The 20,297-nt window shown below is 38.4% G+C and overlaps 1 protein-coding gene across 1 annotated transcript in view; it reads right to left on the reverse strand.

Moving 5' to 3' along the window:
• ITGB5 (integrin subunit beta 5) overlaps positions 1-20,297 on the reverse strand; it is a 1,724,339-nt gene that overhangs the window by 1,547,268 nt on the left and 156,774 nt on the right. Inside the window, exon 2 of the mRNA XM_044074928.1 lies at positions 13,724-13,809. Coding sequence (XP_043930863.1) covers positions 13,724-13,809 — 86 coding nt within the window. The remainder of the gene's footprint in view (positions 1-13,723; positions 13,810-20,297) is intronic.

The following is a 20,297-nucleotide window of genomic DNA, read 5'->3' on the forward strand; positions in this document are numbered from 1 at the left end:
ACCAACCTTGCAAGTTTATAATGTCTTCCACACATTTAGTCCAGCTACTTCACAGGCAGGGACTAAAGCTGGAGGTGTCTCTGTTTATATCAAAAACAAATATACTTCAAGGCTGGTCGAACAGGACAATGCACTTGAGCTGCTCCATGTTCAAATCACCATAGGTAAAATCCAATACCACTTCCTTGCAAGCTATACATCCCCCTCTATGACCCAGGAAACCCATACCATGTATTTAAACTTATTATTAACACTAACTCTCCAACTCAATACCATATTCCTGGGTGACTTTAATTACCACACTATTAACTGGGAATCCTATACTACACCAAATGTACATGCACAGAGATTCCTGTATTTTGTAAACACAAGCACCCTGGACCAGATAGGCAATACATCAACCAGAGGTGCAACCATACTGGATCTAGTCCTCACTAATATGGAAGAGTGCTGCACACCCCTACTGTAATGCCTTCCCTGGTAAGGTCAGACCATAAAATGGTCTCCTTTGAAGTAATAATAAAACCTGGACCCCCAGCTCAACCGTGAATATTCAGGAACTATTCTAAGGCCAACCTCCTGCTGTTAAGTGAGAACCTGGCAAAGTTTCAAGCCACTATAAACCCTGAGAACACTTCTGCCTATGCAGAACTGTTCACAGAAACCCTGTACAGACATGTTAATAGCTGCATAGAGGCAGCTGTACCCACCAAGAAGTACAAAACTAACTAAAAAAACAAGCTACCCTGGTGGAATCACAAAATCAATTGGATGTATAACAAGAGGAAGAAAATCATGACAAAAACTAGGAGGTGTAGCACCCAGAAGGATAAAAGCACTCTCAAACTAAACAAACAACTCAGAGGATAAATAAAGTCAACCAAAGCCAAATCGCACATATGTTTGGCCTCGCAGGCCAAGGACAACCACAAAGCATTCATTAGCTATGTCCGCAACCTCAAAGGCAATACACAATTGTGTGCAGAGACCATTGTAAATGGAACCACCTGTACTGAGCCAGAAGATATAGCAAACCCCCTGGCTGATAAATTCAGCTCCAACTTTACTCCTCTCTCCCTCTCAACCTTCCCTCAGGAAATATCATCAAATATAACTCTCCCTGCTATCACTAGGGAACAGGTCCTTAATGCTCTCTCTCTCTAAGACCAAGAACACTGCATAACTGAGCCCAGACAATATCCCAGGATGCTTTCTAAATAGCATGAAACATTACCTTTCAGGACCTCTGGAATTACTATTTAACTATAACCTCCAAACAGGCTTTGTGCCTCATGCATGGTAAAAGGCAACAGTCATCTCTCTGCACAAAGGTGAGCTATCTACTGACCCTGGAAACTACAGACCCATAAGTCTCATTAGTCTTATATGTAAAGCCAAGGAAAGAATTATCATGGAGATGATCAATAGAGATATTGTAAACTTCCAGACACTGGACCCAACCCGTTACGTCAAGGGCAGATCATGCCTACTCAACCTGGTGGACTTCTTTGAGAAGGTCACCAAAGCAATGGATGAGGGGAAAATCATTCACACAGCCTACCTTGACCTGGCCAAGGCATTTGACAGAATACCCCACTCAGGCATTGTTGACAAACTCAAGAGGTTAGGTACAAACCTGTATGTCACCCGGTGGATAGCCAACTGGCTCACAAACAGGACCCAGGAAGTTAGAATTGGGGAGTCCACCTCTATAAAGAGGCCAGTCACAAGTGGAGTCCCTCAGTGATCAGTCCTTGGACAGCTCCTTTTTGGCATTTACTTCTCAGAAGTCAAGGCCAATGTCAGTGGTCTCTAGCTGACTACATTTGCAGATGATTGCAAATTAGGAGCGGTCATTGAATCTCACAATGACACAGACAAATAACTGGTCTCAGAGCCACGGACTAAAACTAAATATCAATAGATGCATAATAGTATCCTTTGAGAAGTCATTCATCCCTGGTAACTATCATATTGACAACACACCCCTTGGAGTTGACCTAGTAGAGAGGGATGTAGGGACACACATAGATAGTAATTTAGCCTATGATCATCATGTGTCTGCAGTGGTGAGGAAATCATTCTATGCTGTGCAACCTATAAACAATGGTATGGGATCCAAGTCCAAGGAAGTCATTTTTCCACTGTATTCGGATTCATAAGACCTATCATTGACTACAATGCACCCTTTGGGATGTACCTAACCAAGCATATCCAACAACTGAAACGTTCAAATAGGTTTCTCACTAAAAGAATACAGGACGTAAGTAATATGTCATATGCAGACTGCCTCAAGGCCCTATCTCTGTATTCTGTCTCCTACAGATTTTTGAGGGGAGATCTATGACTGGCATACAGAGCATTGGCAGACCCCACTCTGATGGACCTCCTGTATATCCACAAAACAAACAGTACCAGAATTACCTGTTCTAAAGACTTAAACCTTGCCTGTGATATAAATAGGACCTGCTGGAGAGATAGGTATGCATCCCAGAAACTACCCAGTTTACGGAACAGGCTCCCCATCCATGTGAAGCAGCGTTCCTCCCTAACCCAATTCAAATGCAACTTGGACAACTGGATAGGAAACTGGAAATTCATCTCTGGTTTGGCACCTATGTCTCTAATGGACACAGGTAACCTGTAAATGGTTCACCTCCCAGGCCCATGCTTACACTTACCAAGGGTATCAGAACTTGCCAGAGATTTGGGATGCATGGCTAGGCTTAAAAAGGCCCTTGTGGTCATTAGCCCAGTAAACACCTATGAATGGTACAAGGAAATGGTGTGTGTGTGTGTGTGTGTGTGTGTGTGTGTGTGTGTGAGAGAGAGAGAGAGAGAGAGAGAGAGAGAGAGAGAGAGAAAGCTTTGTAACGTTTACATTAAATATAAAGTCAGAAAACTGATATCATTTGTTTGTGATGTCACCACCGGGATACTGCAGCCATACATTTTAATGAATGTGTCCCTATGCATGTGTGGTGGTTTGTTGATTAAACTCTATGAATACAACCACATGCTGATCACAGTAATTCTTCTTTAACATCCTGAACATTTTTTGTTGAACTATGTGCTGATTTTTTCTGATGATGTGCTCACTCTAGAAAATGGTCACTTAAATCCTGGGATGTGAAACTAATTAACAACTTTCACGTCTTCAGTCAACCAAATCACATTACCACAGCATTCTTCTACAGGAAAAGTAGACTTCAGCAAGCTACATAGAAAAACTTGTTGAAGTACATGCATTTTGAAAACTGGTCAGAAATTAATTCTTTATCAAACTATCAGTCATCCCTCTGCACCTCAAAGTGCTGTGCTTACTTAGTAGGTTTACCTTGCAAAAGTACAGTGACTCCATTTTTTGGATTTTTTAGTGGCGTTGTCGCCTCACAGTAAGACGTTGTCCTGTTCAATTCTCAGCTAAAGCGTCTTCTGTGTGGAGACATGCGTGAATGGGCGTACCTTCGTTGAAGTTTGTGCGTCAGGGCTGGCAACTCGGTGCGTAAAAATCTACTGCCAATCATTAGCGGACCGGAGTTCCGCTGTGGCGACCCCTAACCGGGAAAAGCCGAAAGATACAACTACAACATTCAGCTGACTTCAGAAAACTGTAGCAGGCTAAACACTGACATGGCATAGTACATGACTGCATGAAACAAAGAGTGAGTAGTAAAAAGTGTAGTTAAAACACAGGTAAAAGTAATATCAAACCCAGAAAAACAACTGCATGAATGAGCTGTATTCTCAGGCATCAACATCTTTTCTCATGTTTTGTTTTTCCCTCTTGCCTGCTATCAGCTTCCCTATTCACTCAGCAACAAGGAGAAGCCATCATCAGGCAGATGTCAGAGTTTTCGCATTAACTTCCACTATCTATGACAGCTTGGGCCCCCTGATCAGTGCATGCTTCTGCATGTGTCTAACATTATCCACAGCATGTAAAACTGCTGCTCCTTTTCAGACATTATGCAACACTTGCTGTTACACACAGCCTCCAGTTGGTGGCAGTAATTCATTGCACTTAGCTGCCCACCCCGGAAGAGTAATATGGTGTCAGCCCCTCTCGCTATCTGTGGTCATCTCCTACAAGGATTAGTAACTGGTCTGACATCCGAAATGCAGTCATCGCTTTATCATTTTGCACCACTGAGCCGGCACAGTCTTGAACATTCTAGTGATACATAAGCATTCCCATATGCTGTGTTATCTACCTTGTGGTGAATCCTAAATAAAGTAGAGGTCATTTCATAGTCTCTCTAAACATATTACAGAAATTTCAAAGGCCTATGAAATGACTTTTGGAAGAGGCAAGCCTTTATTGGAAAACACTTAATGATATCATCTTTCCAAGATAGCTGCACACTGATTAACAGCTTAAGTTTAGCTCTACTGATGTGAAAACAGAAACTGAAAGACAAGGGCCAGTAACTGTCATCTCTTACCCAGTCTCAATGCTCATTAACGGCTCTTTATCAGAACATAGCGTTCCTTCTCTGTGTAATCTAATTACGATTTAATTGCCATTCTATCCCCCTTATCCAAAATCCTCAAAACATGTATACATTCCTAAATAATGCACTATTTCCTCACTAATAAACTGCTAACCAACATCCAGCATGGATTCTGCCCCAATCACAGTACTACCACAGCCCTTATTAGCTTTACCAACACAGTAAACCAACATTGAAACAATGGTAACCTAGTATCCACTGTATTCCTGGATCTCTCCAAGGCCTTTGAAACTGTCTAGCATACCAAACTCCCTTCTGCTCTCTCCAATATTAATCTCAGCCACTCCGCACTAGCATGGTTCAAAACTATCTAACCAACCGCCAACAAGCAGTAAAATGGGAAAACTCATCTCCCCTCCTACCTGTCACCCTAGGGGTCCCCCAATGATCCATTCTTGGACCTCTTATTTTCAACATATTCACCAATCAACTCCACAAAGCTACCTGGCATACCACTCTAGTCCAGTATGCCGATGACTCCACTCTAATCTGCTCCACCCCATCACTCCCTCAACTCCAGGAATTGACACAGGAGTCCTTTACTGCTGTTGAAACCTGGTTAGCCAACTCTCAACTAATACTTAACCCCAACAAAACACACATAATGATATTCTATCCCACTAGAGCCTTAGATCCCATACCACCATTTACAACATTCTCAGCCAACAACAGCCCTATCACACCTGTCCAACACACCAAACTTCTAGGGGTTATCACAGATCACAACATGAAATTAGATATGCACACTGCACAGACAATAAAGAAAGTCTATAAAAAACCCAGAACCCTATATAGATACAAAATGTACCTCACCAATGACAGTAAAGCCACGAGCGCAAAAAGCCACCAACTATCTACACTCCTCTATGCCTCCCCCATGCTTATCAACCTAAACAAAGCAGACTTTAACAAACTAAACACCAGTAATAATAAAATAGTTATGTTTGCTACTGACTCACCCTTCAGGAGACATCACTGCATAACAATCAAGCAACTATCCTGGCTAGAATTCCCCAACCTGCTCACATATAACCAGATTACAGTAGTCCACCAGATTCTATATTATCCCGATAATGTTCCTGCTCTTCAAGGTCTTCTTACTATCTACTCTAACAAACGCCTATTAAGATCCACCAATAAAGCACTGGCTGACATAGGCAAAAGCAACAATTGTTCTGGGGACTCCTTGTTTTCCATTTCTGGTGCAAAAGCATGGAATATCATTCCCATAGATATTAGGACCACTGAAAACAAAAATAATTAAAAAAAAAATTCCTCCAGTCCCATTTACATAGTTCTTGGTTATGTAATTCTTCTGACCCTGGGTAGTTTCACTTAATTAGATCATATCATACTTTAACTTTCTATACTCTTAATCAATGTGTGTTTACTGTACTAGCCACTGATGAATGTAACCAAATGACTGAACAAAATGTTCTTTCAACTGTATGGTTTATTGTAACACACTGTGCTCCTTATTGTATATTTACTTTTTACTCCTTTCTTGGCCTTGAAACTACCTTATTAACTTTTTGACTCTGTACTGTACTTTATTAACATATGTACTGTATTTATTGTATTTGCTGTACTAATCTTTATGGAGCTTTTATCCCCGTTCCTCCATTGAAAATGGGATCCATGCACAGTCGGACTTTCCCAGTAAAGAAATGTAAAATAAATAATAAATAAATAAACAAACTGTCACTTTTAGTAAATACACTGCCTGAATGCCAGCAAAGAAGAAACTAAGAGAGACTGAAAGAAAAGTAACTAGAAAAGGCAAATAGAAAACACTGACTTGGACAAATCATGCAGATGTTCAGCAAAAAATGCAGTTCAAGCTACAGCTTTGGTGCAAGACATGGCTCTCAGTAATCTAGAGGAAGAAAGTAAGTAAAATGTGCTCAGAGCTGATTAAAATAAACAAAACAGTGAAAGAGTATATCAATTCAAATAACAAAAGGCTGTAGAAATGGAAGCTTCAAGCAGCCACTCAGATGAGCTGATAAAACTGCAAAAATCAGGGGCCAAAAGAAAGAAAAGGTTGGCCGAGTAGGAGACTGCTTGAAAAGAGAGGTTTCAAAACTGACAGAATTAGAGGACAGAGCAAGTGGGGAAAAATCTGAGATTTTCTGTTGTACCAGAGAAACAAGAAGAACATCCGCGGTGGTGCAGCGGTAGCGTTGTTGCCTCACAGCAAGAGGTTCTCCCATTCGATTCTCTGCTGGAGTGCGGGGAGTGCCTTCTTTGTGGAGCCTGCATGTTCTCCCTGTGGTTGGGTGGGTGTTCAAAAGACATGCGTAAATGGGCGTGCCTTCGTTGAAGGTTGAACGTCGAGCTGGCACCTCGGCGTTCGTGAAAATCTACTGCCAATCATTAGCGGACCGGAGTTCCGCTGTGGCGACCCCTAACCGGGAAAAGCCGAAAGACAACAACAACCAGAGAAACAAGAAGGAACAGACTGTATTAATTTTAATGAAAGCACAAATAAGCAACTGGACTGGTATTCTACAGCAGGATCCATTAATTGAAAGGGCACATCATGTGAATGCTCCAAACCTGGACATGAGAAAGAATCCCAGACCTGCAATTAGTAAAAATGCAACCCTACCAGTAAAAAGGGTTGCTCCTGAAAAAACTGTGGTAAAAGCGCAACATATTAAAAGATGGAGACAGAGTGTTTCTGGAAAATGATTATTCACTGTACACCAGGCAGAAGAGGACAAATTTATTCCAGCAATTAGAGAATGTGAAGAGGCTGGTGTGAGATCCAAGTTGCTGTAGCCAGCTGTCTTCAGAATATTTTTTCCTGGAGAATCAATTTCATTTTTTCATGCAGAACAGGTTAAGGAAGTAATACAAAAGTTTGTCCAACAAAAAGTGAACCATCAAGCATAATGGGACAATGCTTCTTATTCATCTGATATTAAAGCACATTGAGAGACTTTTTCAGCAAAACCTTTTCCAGTGTTCCACAAGAAAATGCTTGAGAGTCAGAGAAAAGCACAGGAGTTGACTAGAAGACTCAGGAGTACCATGGAATTGAACCGGAGTCTGGAGTTGGGAGAAGCAGAAGAACATGAAGAAGACCAGCAAAAAGGAAATTAGTAAACAAATGTGAGACTGCAAAGCATCAATTGCAGTTGTCAAATGTGTCTGTACAAGAGAAAGTGGAAAGAGTGAACATTTGTTGACTTTCTTAAACTTGTGGGTTACTAAAAGGCATTTGCCTCACTTCATGTCATTAATATTTAGAAGGACACCAAGGGGAGGGAAGAGGAAGGAAACAGGTAACTAAGTTAAACAATTTATGTTCTTAACAGTAGTTTTATAGTAAAGCATTTAGTTGGTTTTGTACAAAATAAAAATACTAAAGTAAACAGATGCCTTTTTTCTTTTTTAGTATTAAGAAATGTAGGCATTACAATGCAAAGAGACAACAGGATAGGCAAAAGCATGTTTAAATTAACAGGCTGTAATCTTGGGTTGTTAAAGTGGGAGACGGGGTACAAAGGTGCACAGATCATAACACTGAAATGTTGTCTCTTTTACACAGGTGAATGTCTGGATTAAAACTCCTAGCATAATCTAATACCAAGTTTTAAGTGGAAACAAGTAAATAAGAGAACACTGAATATATTGAAAAGTTTCTTTACAAATAAATGTTTCGGCTTGTCTTTGGAAGACTGCAGCTGAGGACTACATTTTTCACTCTTCCTGTTACATGAAAGCAAACTGATTATATGGAAATAAAAATCCACAATACTAATTTTTCAAAGCTAAAAGATAATGTTTTCTGAATTCACACAAGTTGTTTTGCACATCTGGGAGGGGAAGAAAGTTAAAAAAAGAACAGACAACAATTTATTTTAAGTAGAAGCACAGGCAATAAAATTCATTTTAGCCTGGTTGTGTGTGTTTGTACCAAGTCAACAGGTTCTGGGGAGTGTTTGTTACTTTATTCTTTTAAGAGTTTACACTATTCTCTCAAGAGTTTTCATTAAAACAAAACAAAGTCTTGTAAAATGTGACATAGGTAAGAAAAACTGTATAAAGAATCAACCTGCCAAACATTACTGGATACTTATATCACAAAAACTGAAAATAGACATTTTAAAAACTTAGGATATATAACAGGTGGGAATAATGACATCTTATCATAAGAGCGACACTTTCCATATTATCTTGGAATGTGAATGGCCTCATGGGTATAGACAAATAGGATAGAATATTTAATTACATTAAGAAATGCAGAGTACAGACAGCAATGCTACAGGAGACACATTTGGAAAGAACAAAGCATAAGAATTTGATAAAGGACGGATTTCAGGATGGATATTCAGTAGAATATCAGGGACAAAGGAAAAAAAAAGGAGTACTTATACTACTTGATAGAGGAGCTCCAACAGTGACAAAGGAGGGAAAAAAAAGAAAATAATGACAGATTTGTGACAGTAAATGACTACTGGCAAGGGATGAGGATTATGCTGGCATGCATTTATATTCCACCTAAAACTGCTATTGTGGAGCTTAAAATCTTTGGGGAGAAATAATCAACTTTCAGCAGGGAACATTGCTTCTAGGTTGGGATTAATTTGCAACAATGAAGGTGTATCTGGGAGGGCTACAAGGAAAAAAATAAAACGGTAGATTTCTGAAAACGGTTATGAAAACATTTGATATGGATGATGTGAATTTAGTACTAGAAACTCTGAGAGAATTTGCATATTATTCCCCAAGGTACAAAAACTGGGCTAGACCAGGCAGAAATTATATTTCACAGGAACATGTGTACTTTATTGAAAACCTTGGCACACATCCAATAACTATTTTAGATCATCCACCAATAATTACTAAGATAAAAATACAGGGTAATGAAATAAAGAAGAAAACACTGTTGCTTTCCCACCTACCTGTTAAAAAGAGAGGGGTTTAAGGAATGGGTAGTGGAAATTATCCGGGAGTTATTCGGGAAGATAGAAAGTACTGCAGAAGTTACAGATAGTTAGTAAGACAAAATGAAAGTGGAGTTTAGAAATAGGGCAGAAATAAAAGAAAAAGAGATGTGGATAAGAATTATTTAGAGGGTTGACAAAGGTTAAAGTATTACAAAATAAGGGGATTCTCACAGAATATGAAGAGACGCAACTGCAGACTGCTAAAGAGAAGATAATGGAGTACCTGGATAATATACACAAGTTTAGAAAGATGCTGTTAAGCAAGCATTTTTTTGACATCAGAGCACAAAAACTTTTCGCACAACTACTTAGGCAACAGAAAGTAGAAAGGGTTGCTGCCAAACTTAGAGAGCTTATAACAAGAAAAATTACCAGAGATCCTGTAGAGATACTAGAGATATTTCTGGATGTTTATGAAAATTTGTATAGAGTAGAGAAGTAGGGAAATCAATGAAAAGCAGAAATGAAAATATTTATGGAGAAATTAAATACGCTTGGCCTAGAGGTAGATGAGGCTCAACAATTAACAGTTAAGACAGGAGGAGATGAGATAAAAATAACGACGTATAACCAATCTGCAGAAAAGTCTCCAGGAACAGATGGTATTCCATAGGACATTTGGAAGCTAGGCGGGAAGAAAGTGATACAGATTTGGAAGGTTTTGTTTAACAGTATTTTAAAAACAGGGTAAGCACCAACATCCTGGTAAAAGGTTGTGGTATCTATACCTAAAAACAGTAAATACACATATGACCCAGTTTCATACAGGCTGATTTCAATTTTAATTTTAAACCATAACTATTAAGTGTTTGTCTAGAATGGCTAAAAGAATGGCAAAGATGTTGCCAGAATTGATAGATATGGATCAGTCTGACTTTATAGAAGACAGGCAAACATTTGACAACACAAATAGAACAATTATGATCTAGGGGGAAGCAGAATGTAAGAAAATACCAGTGTTGGTGGTGGGTCTTGATGAAGTGAAAGCATTCAACTGAGTAAGCTGGGATTTTATGAAAAGGGCAATGGAAGCACTTGAATTTCCTGCTCCAATAATAAGGCTAATTAGGACGATATATGAGAGATTGGTGGCAAAAATCAAAATGGGAGGGTTCCTGTTTGATAAGTTGTGTCTGAACAGAGGAACCACGCAGGACTGTCCTCGTCCCACTTTGATGTTTGCATAGTATTCAGAACCATTGGAAAGGAAAATAGACTCAGAAATTCAAGGATATAACTGGTATGGTATTCGAGAAAGGTTGGCTTTATTGGCAGATGATAATATTTTGTACCTGGTAAAATCAGAAAAGGACATCGCGGTGGTGTGGAACATTCTGAGACAATTCTGTTTTTTTTCCCCACAGTATAAAATTAATGAAAATAAAACAAAGGCTGCAGCTGACAACAATGTACCCACACAGGAACTGGTTCCGCAATATGTGGAGACATGATAAAAGGATATATTTAGGAGTATGGGTTAAAAAGGATGTGGTTATGGCAGCTAAGTATATGTGGGAAGAGACTAATCAAATGATAATACAAAAACTGAGAAACTAGAAGCTCTTACCTATGGATATGGATAACAAGATACAAGCAGTAAAAATGTTTTTACCCACATCAGGCATATTTCTAACAAACACAGGAGAAGTTGTAGACAGTAATTAATAAAGACTTGAAGGATTTTATCTGGGAGGGAAAAGGGCAATAGTCAAGTGGGATAAGTTGATCCTTCTAATAGAATAAGGAGGTTTAGGATTACCTGATTTGAAAGGATATTTTAGAGCTACACAGTTAAGGCTCTTATACATAACAGAAGACAGAAAGCTACAATTAAAAATGGAAAGGGATGATGATGAAGCAGGGCAGAAATTTAAGAAATAAGGAAAGAGTGGGATTTTGGATACAAATCCTTAAGGAGAATACCAACAGTCATACAGAATATTATAGTCATAAAACAAAGTATTCTAAGAAAGATGCCAACACAGGAATGGAGAAAGGAAATTCTGCCAAAAGGTGTGAATGCAAATAGGTATAGAGAATAGGCAAGAGAGACTGGAATTTACAGGAGGAAGCTGGAAAAGAAACTAAGGTATTGGGAACAAATAATTAGAGAGAGGAAGGTAATAGAATGGGAAGAAGCCAAAAGACATTTGTTCTGCAGGCAAGAGATTGCCTTCTCTACCAGACAGTGATATCAAAGTATTGGCAAAAAGAAAGGGAAAGGGGAATCTTTAAGTGAAGGATCTGCACTGGTTGAGTTTTTAGTTGAATCTAGAATAGAAGCTGCTGATAAAAAAGTATAATTGGTAGGGCATATAAAATATTGCACGATAACTATAAGAACCTATCAGTGGAGGTCAGAAAGAATTGGGTAGAGAGATTAGAAAAGCAAATTACAAAAAAATAAATAAACAATGGGAGAACATATGCATTGCTCTTAAATATGCAACAAAGTCTGGAAGACTCAGAATTTTTGCCTGGAAGTTGTTTCCATAGGTACTGTTATACCCACAAGCAGACTTCAAAGAATTTTTCCTCAGTAGATAGCAAATTCTGGAGGTGTAATGAGAAAGAAAGAGGTACCTGGGAGAGAATAGTTTGGAATGTAATGAGATAGCACACTTAAATAAATTCCCAACACAGTACTCTGTCAGGAATATTGGCCAAACAAATGTACCTATGGAAATTATTCTTTTTATCTGGAATACAGGATCTGAATTGCCTACACATAGTAAGACCTTATTAAGTTTAATTCTGGTGGCTGCCAAAAAAAGCAATTACTAGAAAATGGAAATCAAAGTTTAAACCAACCATACTTAAGTAGCGAATATTGTAACAGAGACAAAAAAACAGGAAGCAGGATCTTCAGAAAAGGGTAGGAGTAAATTACATAGAAATAAATGGAAATTGTGGGAACAATACATGCGGAAAAATGTGTTGGAGGAGGAATGAGGCTTAAGAAAAAGCAGGAAGTGAACAATTTATGTAATATTGGATTGATTATGCTGTAAGGAGCAAGATATGTGATGTATAATGTTTGTAAATGTGGACTTGTTAATATGGTTTGATTACTTTTATTTAAATGTAAGTTTGCATATGTCACAAGTGATAATTCAATAAAGGTATCTAAAAAATCAAATCATGGTTTTAAAAAGTACTTAGCAAAACTATATAATTTTTCTATATGAAATAAAGAGAGATTATTTTCTCTTCTACTGAAAGTTACCACAACTATTCTTTGAACACATTTAAAATAAACTTCCAGTCATTATTTGACTGCAAAAATACATTTCAGCATTTATCATTTATGACAGAAATGCAGACAACATGTATGAACTGAAAACTAAATGAAATTAGTAACAGATGGGTATCTTATCTGTCCACACTTAATCAAAGCAGACTACCATAACAACCCCAAGAATAGCTGCCACCATTCCTGGAGTTTATTTCTACCACATCACACATGCATCCACACACATTTTTAAACAATTTAGAAGTCATCAATCAACAAACTGCATGCCTTTGTAACGTGGGGGAAAAATGAAGCACCCAGAGAAAACCCACTCAAACAATAGAAGAACACCTGGACTCCTCAGCCAAGAAGTTAACCGGAGAAAGTCTTGCAATGAGGTGACAATGTAGCCCATTGTACCACTATGTCACCTGTTAGATAGGTATGAATGTCATTTGTTTTCTCAATTTTTAGTGCATACAGAGACCTAAACACCCTCCAGTCATGATGCCAATTATTCCAGTTTTACTGTGTGGTGTGATCTAAAAACCTCCCCTATCACTTCAACTTCCATGTCATGTACAAGTTTACTTAAAGATGGTATACTGAGAGCTGAAGGGCAGATAAACTGCTTCATATACCAGCAGCTATGGTGTAAAAAAACAACAGTATAACAAACAAGGCCAAGCATAGCAAAGACAAAAGTGCCTTGCCTGTATTTTAATGTGTTCTGGTAAAAAAACATTAACAATAAAGCTGAGAGTTCTCTGTAGTGGCACTAATGACAGATGACACACTATTCGGTATTATTTATATCCTGCTGAATTGTAAGTTTTGTAACTGAACAATCTAAATAAGTTCATAACACACAGTTGATGTTTTTTTTAGCTATACCCCAGTACATTTCGGGGTCACAGATGTTATTCTGTCTCTGTTTCCTTATCCAGGTATTCCATTCTAAAAGTATGTCTCAGAAAGACAGCATGGTCTTACTTATACAAAAAAAAAACACAACATACCTCTTCAGAGCACCAGCTGCAGTCAGGATGGATTAGAAGGCATTCTTCACAAGAGACGGCACTCCCACTTATGCAAATATTGAACCCTTAAAAAAAAGGAATACAAATTCTGAGACTGGATATTCTGTCTTAACAAGTAAAACTTGCAGTACTAGAGCTGCAAGTTAAAAGATATGAGCAACAGATTAGGTACCTTTTTAAACTTGAAAAAAAAACAAATACATAGATCAAAGTAACACAGGGCTGGGAAATACATTTTTCTAGCATTTTTTCCTAATCACATACCTTGTGAAGCAGGTCTGTTAAATTTAAGGACAAGAAATGTGTACGTTGAGTAAAGAAAGGATAAAACAATAAGCTGATTTAAGTTTCTTCTACAGCCACGTAAAAGGACAGCAACAGATACACCAACAATAGCTGTGCATGTAATGTATATAATGGAATTAATGTATATTAACACAGAACATAAAAACATAGTACAGCTATGAAATTATTTTTTACTAGTTTTGTAGTTATTTTGAATACCAAAGTAAAATGTAATGTATAAAAGTAACCCATTTTCAATCATGACTACAGTAATGACTGAAAACTCAATACATCACTTAGACTACTGGAGGAAAAAAATGAACACTTTGACATGTAATACAGCTCTAGCAATCACATAAAAATCAAACAGAATGTGTAATTTAAATCACAAACTCTTACCTGTTATCATAAGGGTACTGTATTATGAACACCTATACACATTTCTTACTATGGCAGATATATGTCTCTGTATTGTAATCAGGTTTTTGTACAATAATCAAAGAAAGATATTGCAATACATATCTAAAAGTATTCTAAAAGTAATGTCAAAAATAACAGTACAGCAATCAGCCCCGACACCATTTGATCTTAACAGTGAGTATACTGCATTGGGTCCAAACAGGTGTAATATTTTATGAATTATGTAACGGTATTAAATGTGACAGAGGTCACAAATATTAAATGTAGGATTTAAACGTATAACAGGCTAAAAGATATAAATGATACCCTGACAACTACAACATCTAAATGGATCCCTGATAAATGACTGAACGCTTAAAACAGCGAATGTTAGAATGTTGAGCACAGATAACTGAATAAAACACAGAAAATCAAATGGTATGCCAAAAGCACAACGTCTGCTGTATTGCAGGGGTGCAAGCCCCCTCTGTAACCCCACACCCTCTGCCAATTATATACAACCCAACTCCAAAATCACACTTCAGTGGGGAAAGGACAAATAAGCCATTCCCCCCTGTATATCACACAATGACAGCCATACAGTTCATGCTTCCTTGTTTTTGGTTATCTGGGCTCGACTTTCTAACATTCTCTCTTTTGAACATTCGATCTTTCTTCAGGGACCCATATATAAATGCACGGGTCTACCTGAAAACACCGACACACAAAAACACCAACAACGAGATAATCGACACCACAAAACCGAAAGTTCAAAAACACGAAACTTCACATGCCCGACAAACCACAATCCTGACAATCAACAAAACAAAACAAATACCTTTTCCGTAAAACACACACATAACACAAGCACACCAAAAACCTTACAAACCTACACTAAACCTTACATACACAACTATCTATGCACTAACCTTAACCCAAACCCTAACCCTAAGGTCCGTCACTATCGCACACTCACCTAACCCGCGCCCTAACCCTAACTCACTTAACCCGCCCCTAACCCTAAAGTCTATCACTATCGCACACTTACCTTACCGCACCCTAACCCTAACTAATTTAACCCACCCCTAACCTTAAAGTCTGTCACTATTGCAACTTACCTTACCTGCACCCTGACCCTAACGTCCGTCACTATCACACACTTACCTTAACATGTCGGTGTTCTCAGCGTCGGGATTTTCAATCATCGGTCATCTCCATTGTCGATCTTCCGATGTCGGTTATCTCATTGTCAGCATTCGGTGTTTTCAGGTAGACCCAAATGCACATACATAATTTTATATAAAGTCATACTTACACATACGCATACACATATGCACACACACACACACACACACACACACACACACACACACACATATATATATACAAATGTTAAACTAAATATTTTTGTTGTCATGCTCAGTATTCTTCACTGAATCAGGAACACAACATATATGATAAACACAAACTGTATATCTATGCAGGGGAAATTCTCCCGCTGCATCCCTTACACCCACCCCCCACCCCCCATTTAAATTATCACCTTTAAAGTGCACTGTCTCAAGGCAAAGGAAATAGTTTCACAGGAAATTAATTTATTCCCTATGCTGCTGCTACAGTGTGAGGTTGGACTTTATGTAGTTAATTTGTAGGGGTAGGTCAGCACAATCTTCCATATTCCCCAAACTGGAGGAGTGCCCTTCACCCCACAAATGCTTAAAAATGAGTAACTGCATAATGCATTGAATAATCACATTTATTTGAAGTATTTTATGTCCTGTCATCAGATATCACATGCTCTGTGAATATAATATTTTGTTTTTCATTTCTTGGGTTTTGATGCCAGTGTATTAATGCAATATCATCATTTACCCTATAGATATTTAATCTCACGTATACCCTCCTTATTCAGGCCTACAACATTCTAGTCCATTCAGTGGAACCTGACATAACTTCGATAAACATTTAGAATTCTGAAACAGAAACTTCCTCCTTGATGAATTCTTTACCTAGACAGACCTTGTGTATCTGACCTCATATAGCACATGTACAATGAACATAATCTAGCTAAAGTAGCTGTTTGACTTATATTAGAAAATGGCTACACACACTGTATGACACACATTAATTGAAAAACAAAGCTACCACCCAAACCCAATGTTTCTACAACATGCATTGGTCTTTCATTTCATAGGTCAGAAAATGTAAGTTACACTTTCAGTCCATGGTGTTAGCACAATAAATAAATACATGATACAAAAGCAATATTTGGTCTCTACCTCAACAACTAAAACAGACAGGCCTACTGTTTAATGCACATTCTAAATAACAAACACATTCAAACTTGGCATAAGACATAGCAGCTAATCAAGAGAACTGATACAGGGGTCACCACAATTTAGTTATGACTATATGCCTGTATTACACTTTCCAGGTCTCCCAGCCAGTAGTCTTGTTTAACAGATGCACCCAAGCCTAACCACACACTGAGTCCTATCACTGACAGGACTAGGAGACCTTCAAAGGGCATGGTATAGAACATTACCTCACCTTGCCAGGAGGGAGGGAGGGAGGGACTAGATGGATTATACAGGAATCTCATCTGGGCGTTACTGGATTCTTATATAATGGCAGCAAGGTAAAATTATAGATCAAAGTAGTAGAATTTTTTTTTTTGCTGCTGGTTTTCCTAAGCTTAGAGACTGTACAATGTTGTAAAACAGCCGCTAAATGCCAACTTTCATAGACCTATAAGCTAACAAGTGCAGTGTGCTAGGGTCCAGCTTATAGTCAGATGTTTATTCATCAGATATCACTGTTCTATGAATGCAACATTTTGTTTTTGACTCCTTGAGTTAAAAGCAAATGTAGGTTTTAACAGCTCTAAAAATATCACAACCTCATTGCTTAGCATAATCTGTCAGGGTATTTAAACTTTGTTAAAAAACTGATGTGTGACTGAGTGACCAAGCTTACACTGAAGACAAGCACTGTGTTTTGTTCAGCTACAAAGCATCTTTAAGGACTCTCATGAAAGGTGTCAATAGAGGAGATTTCTTTACATTAAATGACATAGTACAGCTGCTGTAGTATGCTGACTTAAAGATGATTTTGTTAAAAATATTCTCTTCTCTGCTAGACACTGAAGATTTTGTGACTGTGATGGTAAGGATGTTCCACCCACGTTCTATCTTATCCCCTCCTTCCCACACAAAAGCATGCATGTTAAAGTTAGGAAATGCAGCTAAACTGGTCTTTTTCTGCTGTTTGCATTTATACAAGCCACCACAGAATGTAAAACAAAAACAAAAGAAATTTTCAGAGCTTTTTCCATTAAAATAGAGTATAAAACATGCTAGTAGCTCTACAGTCATTTTCTTCTAGGTTTTAGTTCTCTAGTACAGTCTCTGTGTCTTTAATAATATAAATTACCTAAACTTATTTTCTGTTTATTACTTGATAGCATGCAGAGGTGGAATGTGCTAAAGACCCTTTTTCAGTCATGAGCCAAGTCAGAAGTGTCAGTCAATTTACGGTGCACATTAGAAAACATTATTGCATGTAAATACAATCCTCAAATAATGATTAAACCAACAAAATATAACAGGGCATACTCCAAAGGCCGTTTGATTACCAGCTCAGGAATATGGAAGGGCTGAAGGGGAAAGTTAGGAAAGAGTAGCAAAAGCCAGGTTACCCATCCTGAGAGAGGAAAAGCAGCTTCATCCACTGTAATTCTGATCCTAGTCAGCAAGCTGGGGTACTGCAGCTGGATGCAACTCACAAGGTCAGAATCATAGTAGCTGCATGCAGTATGTAGATTTGGGAGGCTCACATGCAGAGGCATGCTCCCTTCCAGGCTGCACTATAATGTAGCCACACATCTACACAGTGATAGGGTTGGGTAGGGAGTGGAGGGGGCCCATGGAAATCCCGTACTGAACTGCTCCATACCTCCCAAACCTCATCCCAATGGAATAAACAGACCGATTGAGAAGAGGATTTGGATAGGCTACATATGGTCTTTTTATCTTTGCTGTTGGTTCAGCAAGGATGTTTACTTACTGATTACCATTTTGAGTCCATGTGCTTGCACTGCTTTTAGTGATAAATTAGTACATTTTTACAGAATTAGTTTAATTTACTGGTTCTTTCTGGTGGCAGAAACTGATTTCCAGGCTATTTTTTTTCTTACTGAATACTAAGTAACAGGTCCACCTAAACATCATAACTACTTGGAGTTCATTAGTTTAGAATAGTCACCCCTGCCCTAAAGTCATTCCTGTTGAAACCATTGGCCAGCACTTCACAACTTCTGTAGCCAGCCTGAATGACATGGGAATCTTGAGAAAATGCAGGGATGTCTCATGCTATCTGACAAAACTCAGACACCAACATAGTCAGCAGTGCATCACACATCACACCTCAACAAGGTCATCAAAATAGACAATCTATCACATGCTGGACTTCTAAACATTAACTTGCCTAAACCTCAAAGACTTCCAAGACACAAACACAAAGCACACTTATCAAGTTAAGCCCACCTTCTCGCATAGCACATTGAGTCCCAAAGTCATGAACACTGAGCCTGTAAGGCAAATATCGACCCAACCAAACATTCTTGTTACAGGTGATTCTACTGCAAGACATACTGATGTACTTCCCATCAAGCTTGGCAAGAAAGTGTGATAGTTAGTTGTTAGTGCCAGGATCCATCTGATCAGGCATGCTCCCAAGTCCTTGAGTAACACGTACCAGTGTGACTCCATCATAGTTCAATAACTAATGATGAGAATCACAGAGTATAATGTCCCCCCTTGGCATGTATCTGTCCAGACATATGCAACAATTGGAATGTCCAGAGAGATACCTTACTAAAAGGATACAAGGACTTAATAATATGTCCTACATGGACCAACTTAAACCCTGTCACTATACCTGGTATTCTACAGAATTGGAAACTTAAGTGGCTGGAGACCTAACTTTTGACCAACATGTGTTTACTGTTGTAAGAAAGTCCTTCTATACTGCACAACTTATAAAATAAAAAGATTGTGTCTAGACCTAGGGATGTCATTGGCCCCCTTTACTCAGCACTCATTAGGTCATTCATTGAATACAATGCCCCCTTTGGCATGTATCTGCTCAGACATGCAACAACTGCAATGCCCATTTAGAAACCTTACTAAAAGGATAAAAAGATCTAAACAATATGTCCTACACGGACCAACTCAAAGCACTGTCACTATACCTGGTATCCTACAGACTGCTAAGAGGTAACCTTTCTCTGGCATGCAAGGCATCCTCGGACTCAATACTGACGGATTTATTGCACATCACTGAGGCAAATGGCATCAGAAATATTCAGTCTAGAGATTTAATTCTCTTCTGCAACATCAACAGAATTGTTTGGAGGGGCAGGTTTACCTTGCAGAGGATGCCACTGCTCTTGAACAGACTTCCAATCCATGTAAAGGAAAGCTCATCCCTATCCACATTCAAACACAACTTGGATCTATGGATGGGAAACAGAAAATGTACCTCAGGGCTGCCCCCTGTGCTACTAATGGATAAGAGACAGCTCCTAAATGCATTATCCCTTGCATGTGTCCCCTTAAATTATCTATGGCATGATCTTAGTTATTATCACTTAGGAGTAATATATAATTATCGACCATGGGATTGGTCAGACCGGTATAACAACAAATGGGATACAGAACCATAAGCCTAGCATAAAATGGCCTCCAAGGACAGTTGGCCTAGTACTTAGCTATGAACATATAAAAGGAGAATGATGTATAAGATTATTTGTAATTTGTGTATATACAAATATGAGAAACAAAAAGTATGTTTGTACTATTAAAAGAAT

Source organism: Protopterus annectens, chromosome 6.part0 (assembly GCF_019279795.1).
Source record: "Protopterus annectens isolate FY-2018-M chromosome 6.part0, PAN1.0, whole genome shotgun sequence".
NCBI classification, from domain to species: domain Eukaryota; kingdom Metazoa; phylum Chordata; order Ceratodontiformes; family Protopteridae; genus Protopterus; species Protopterus annectens.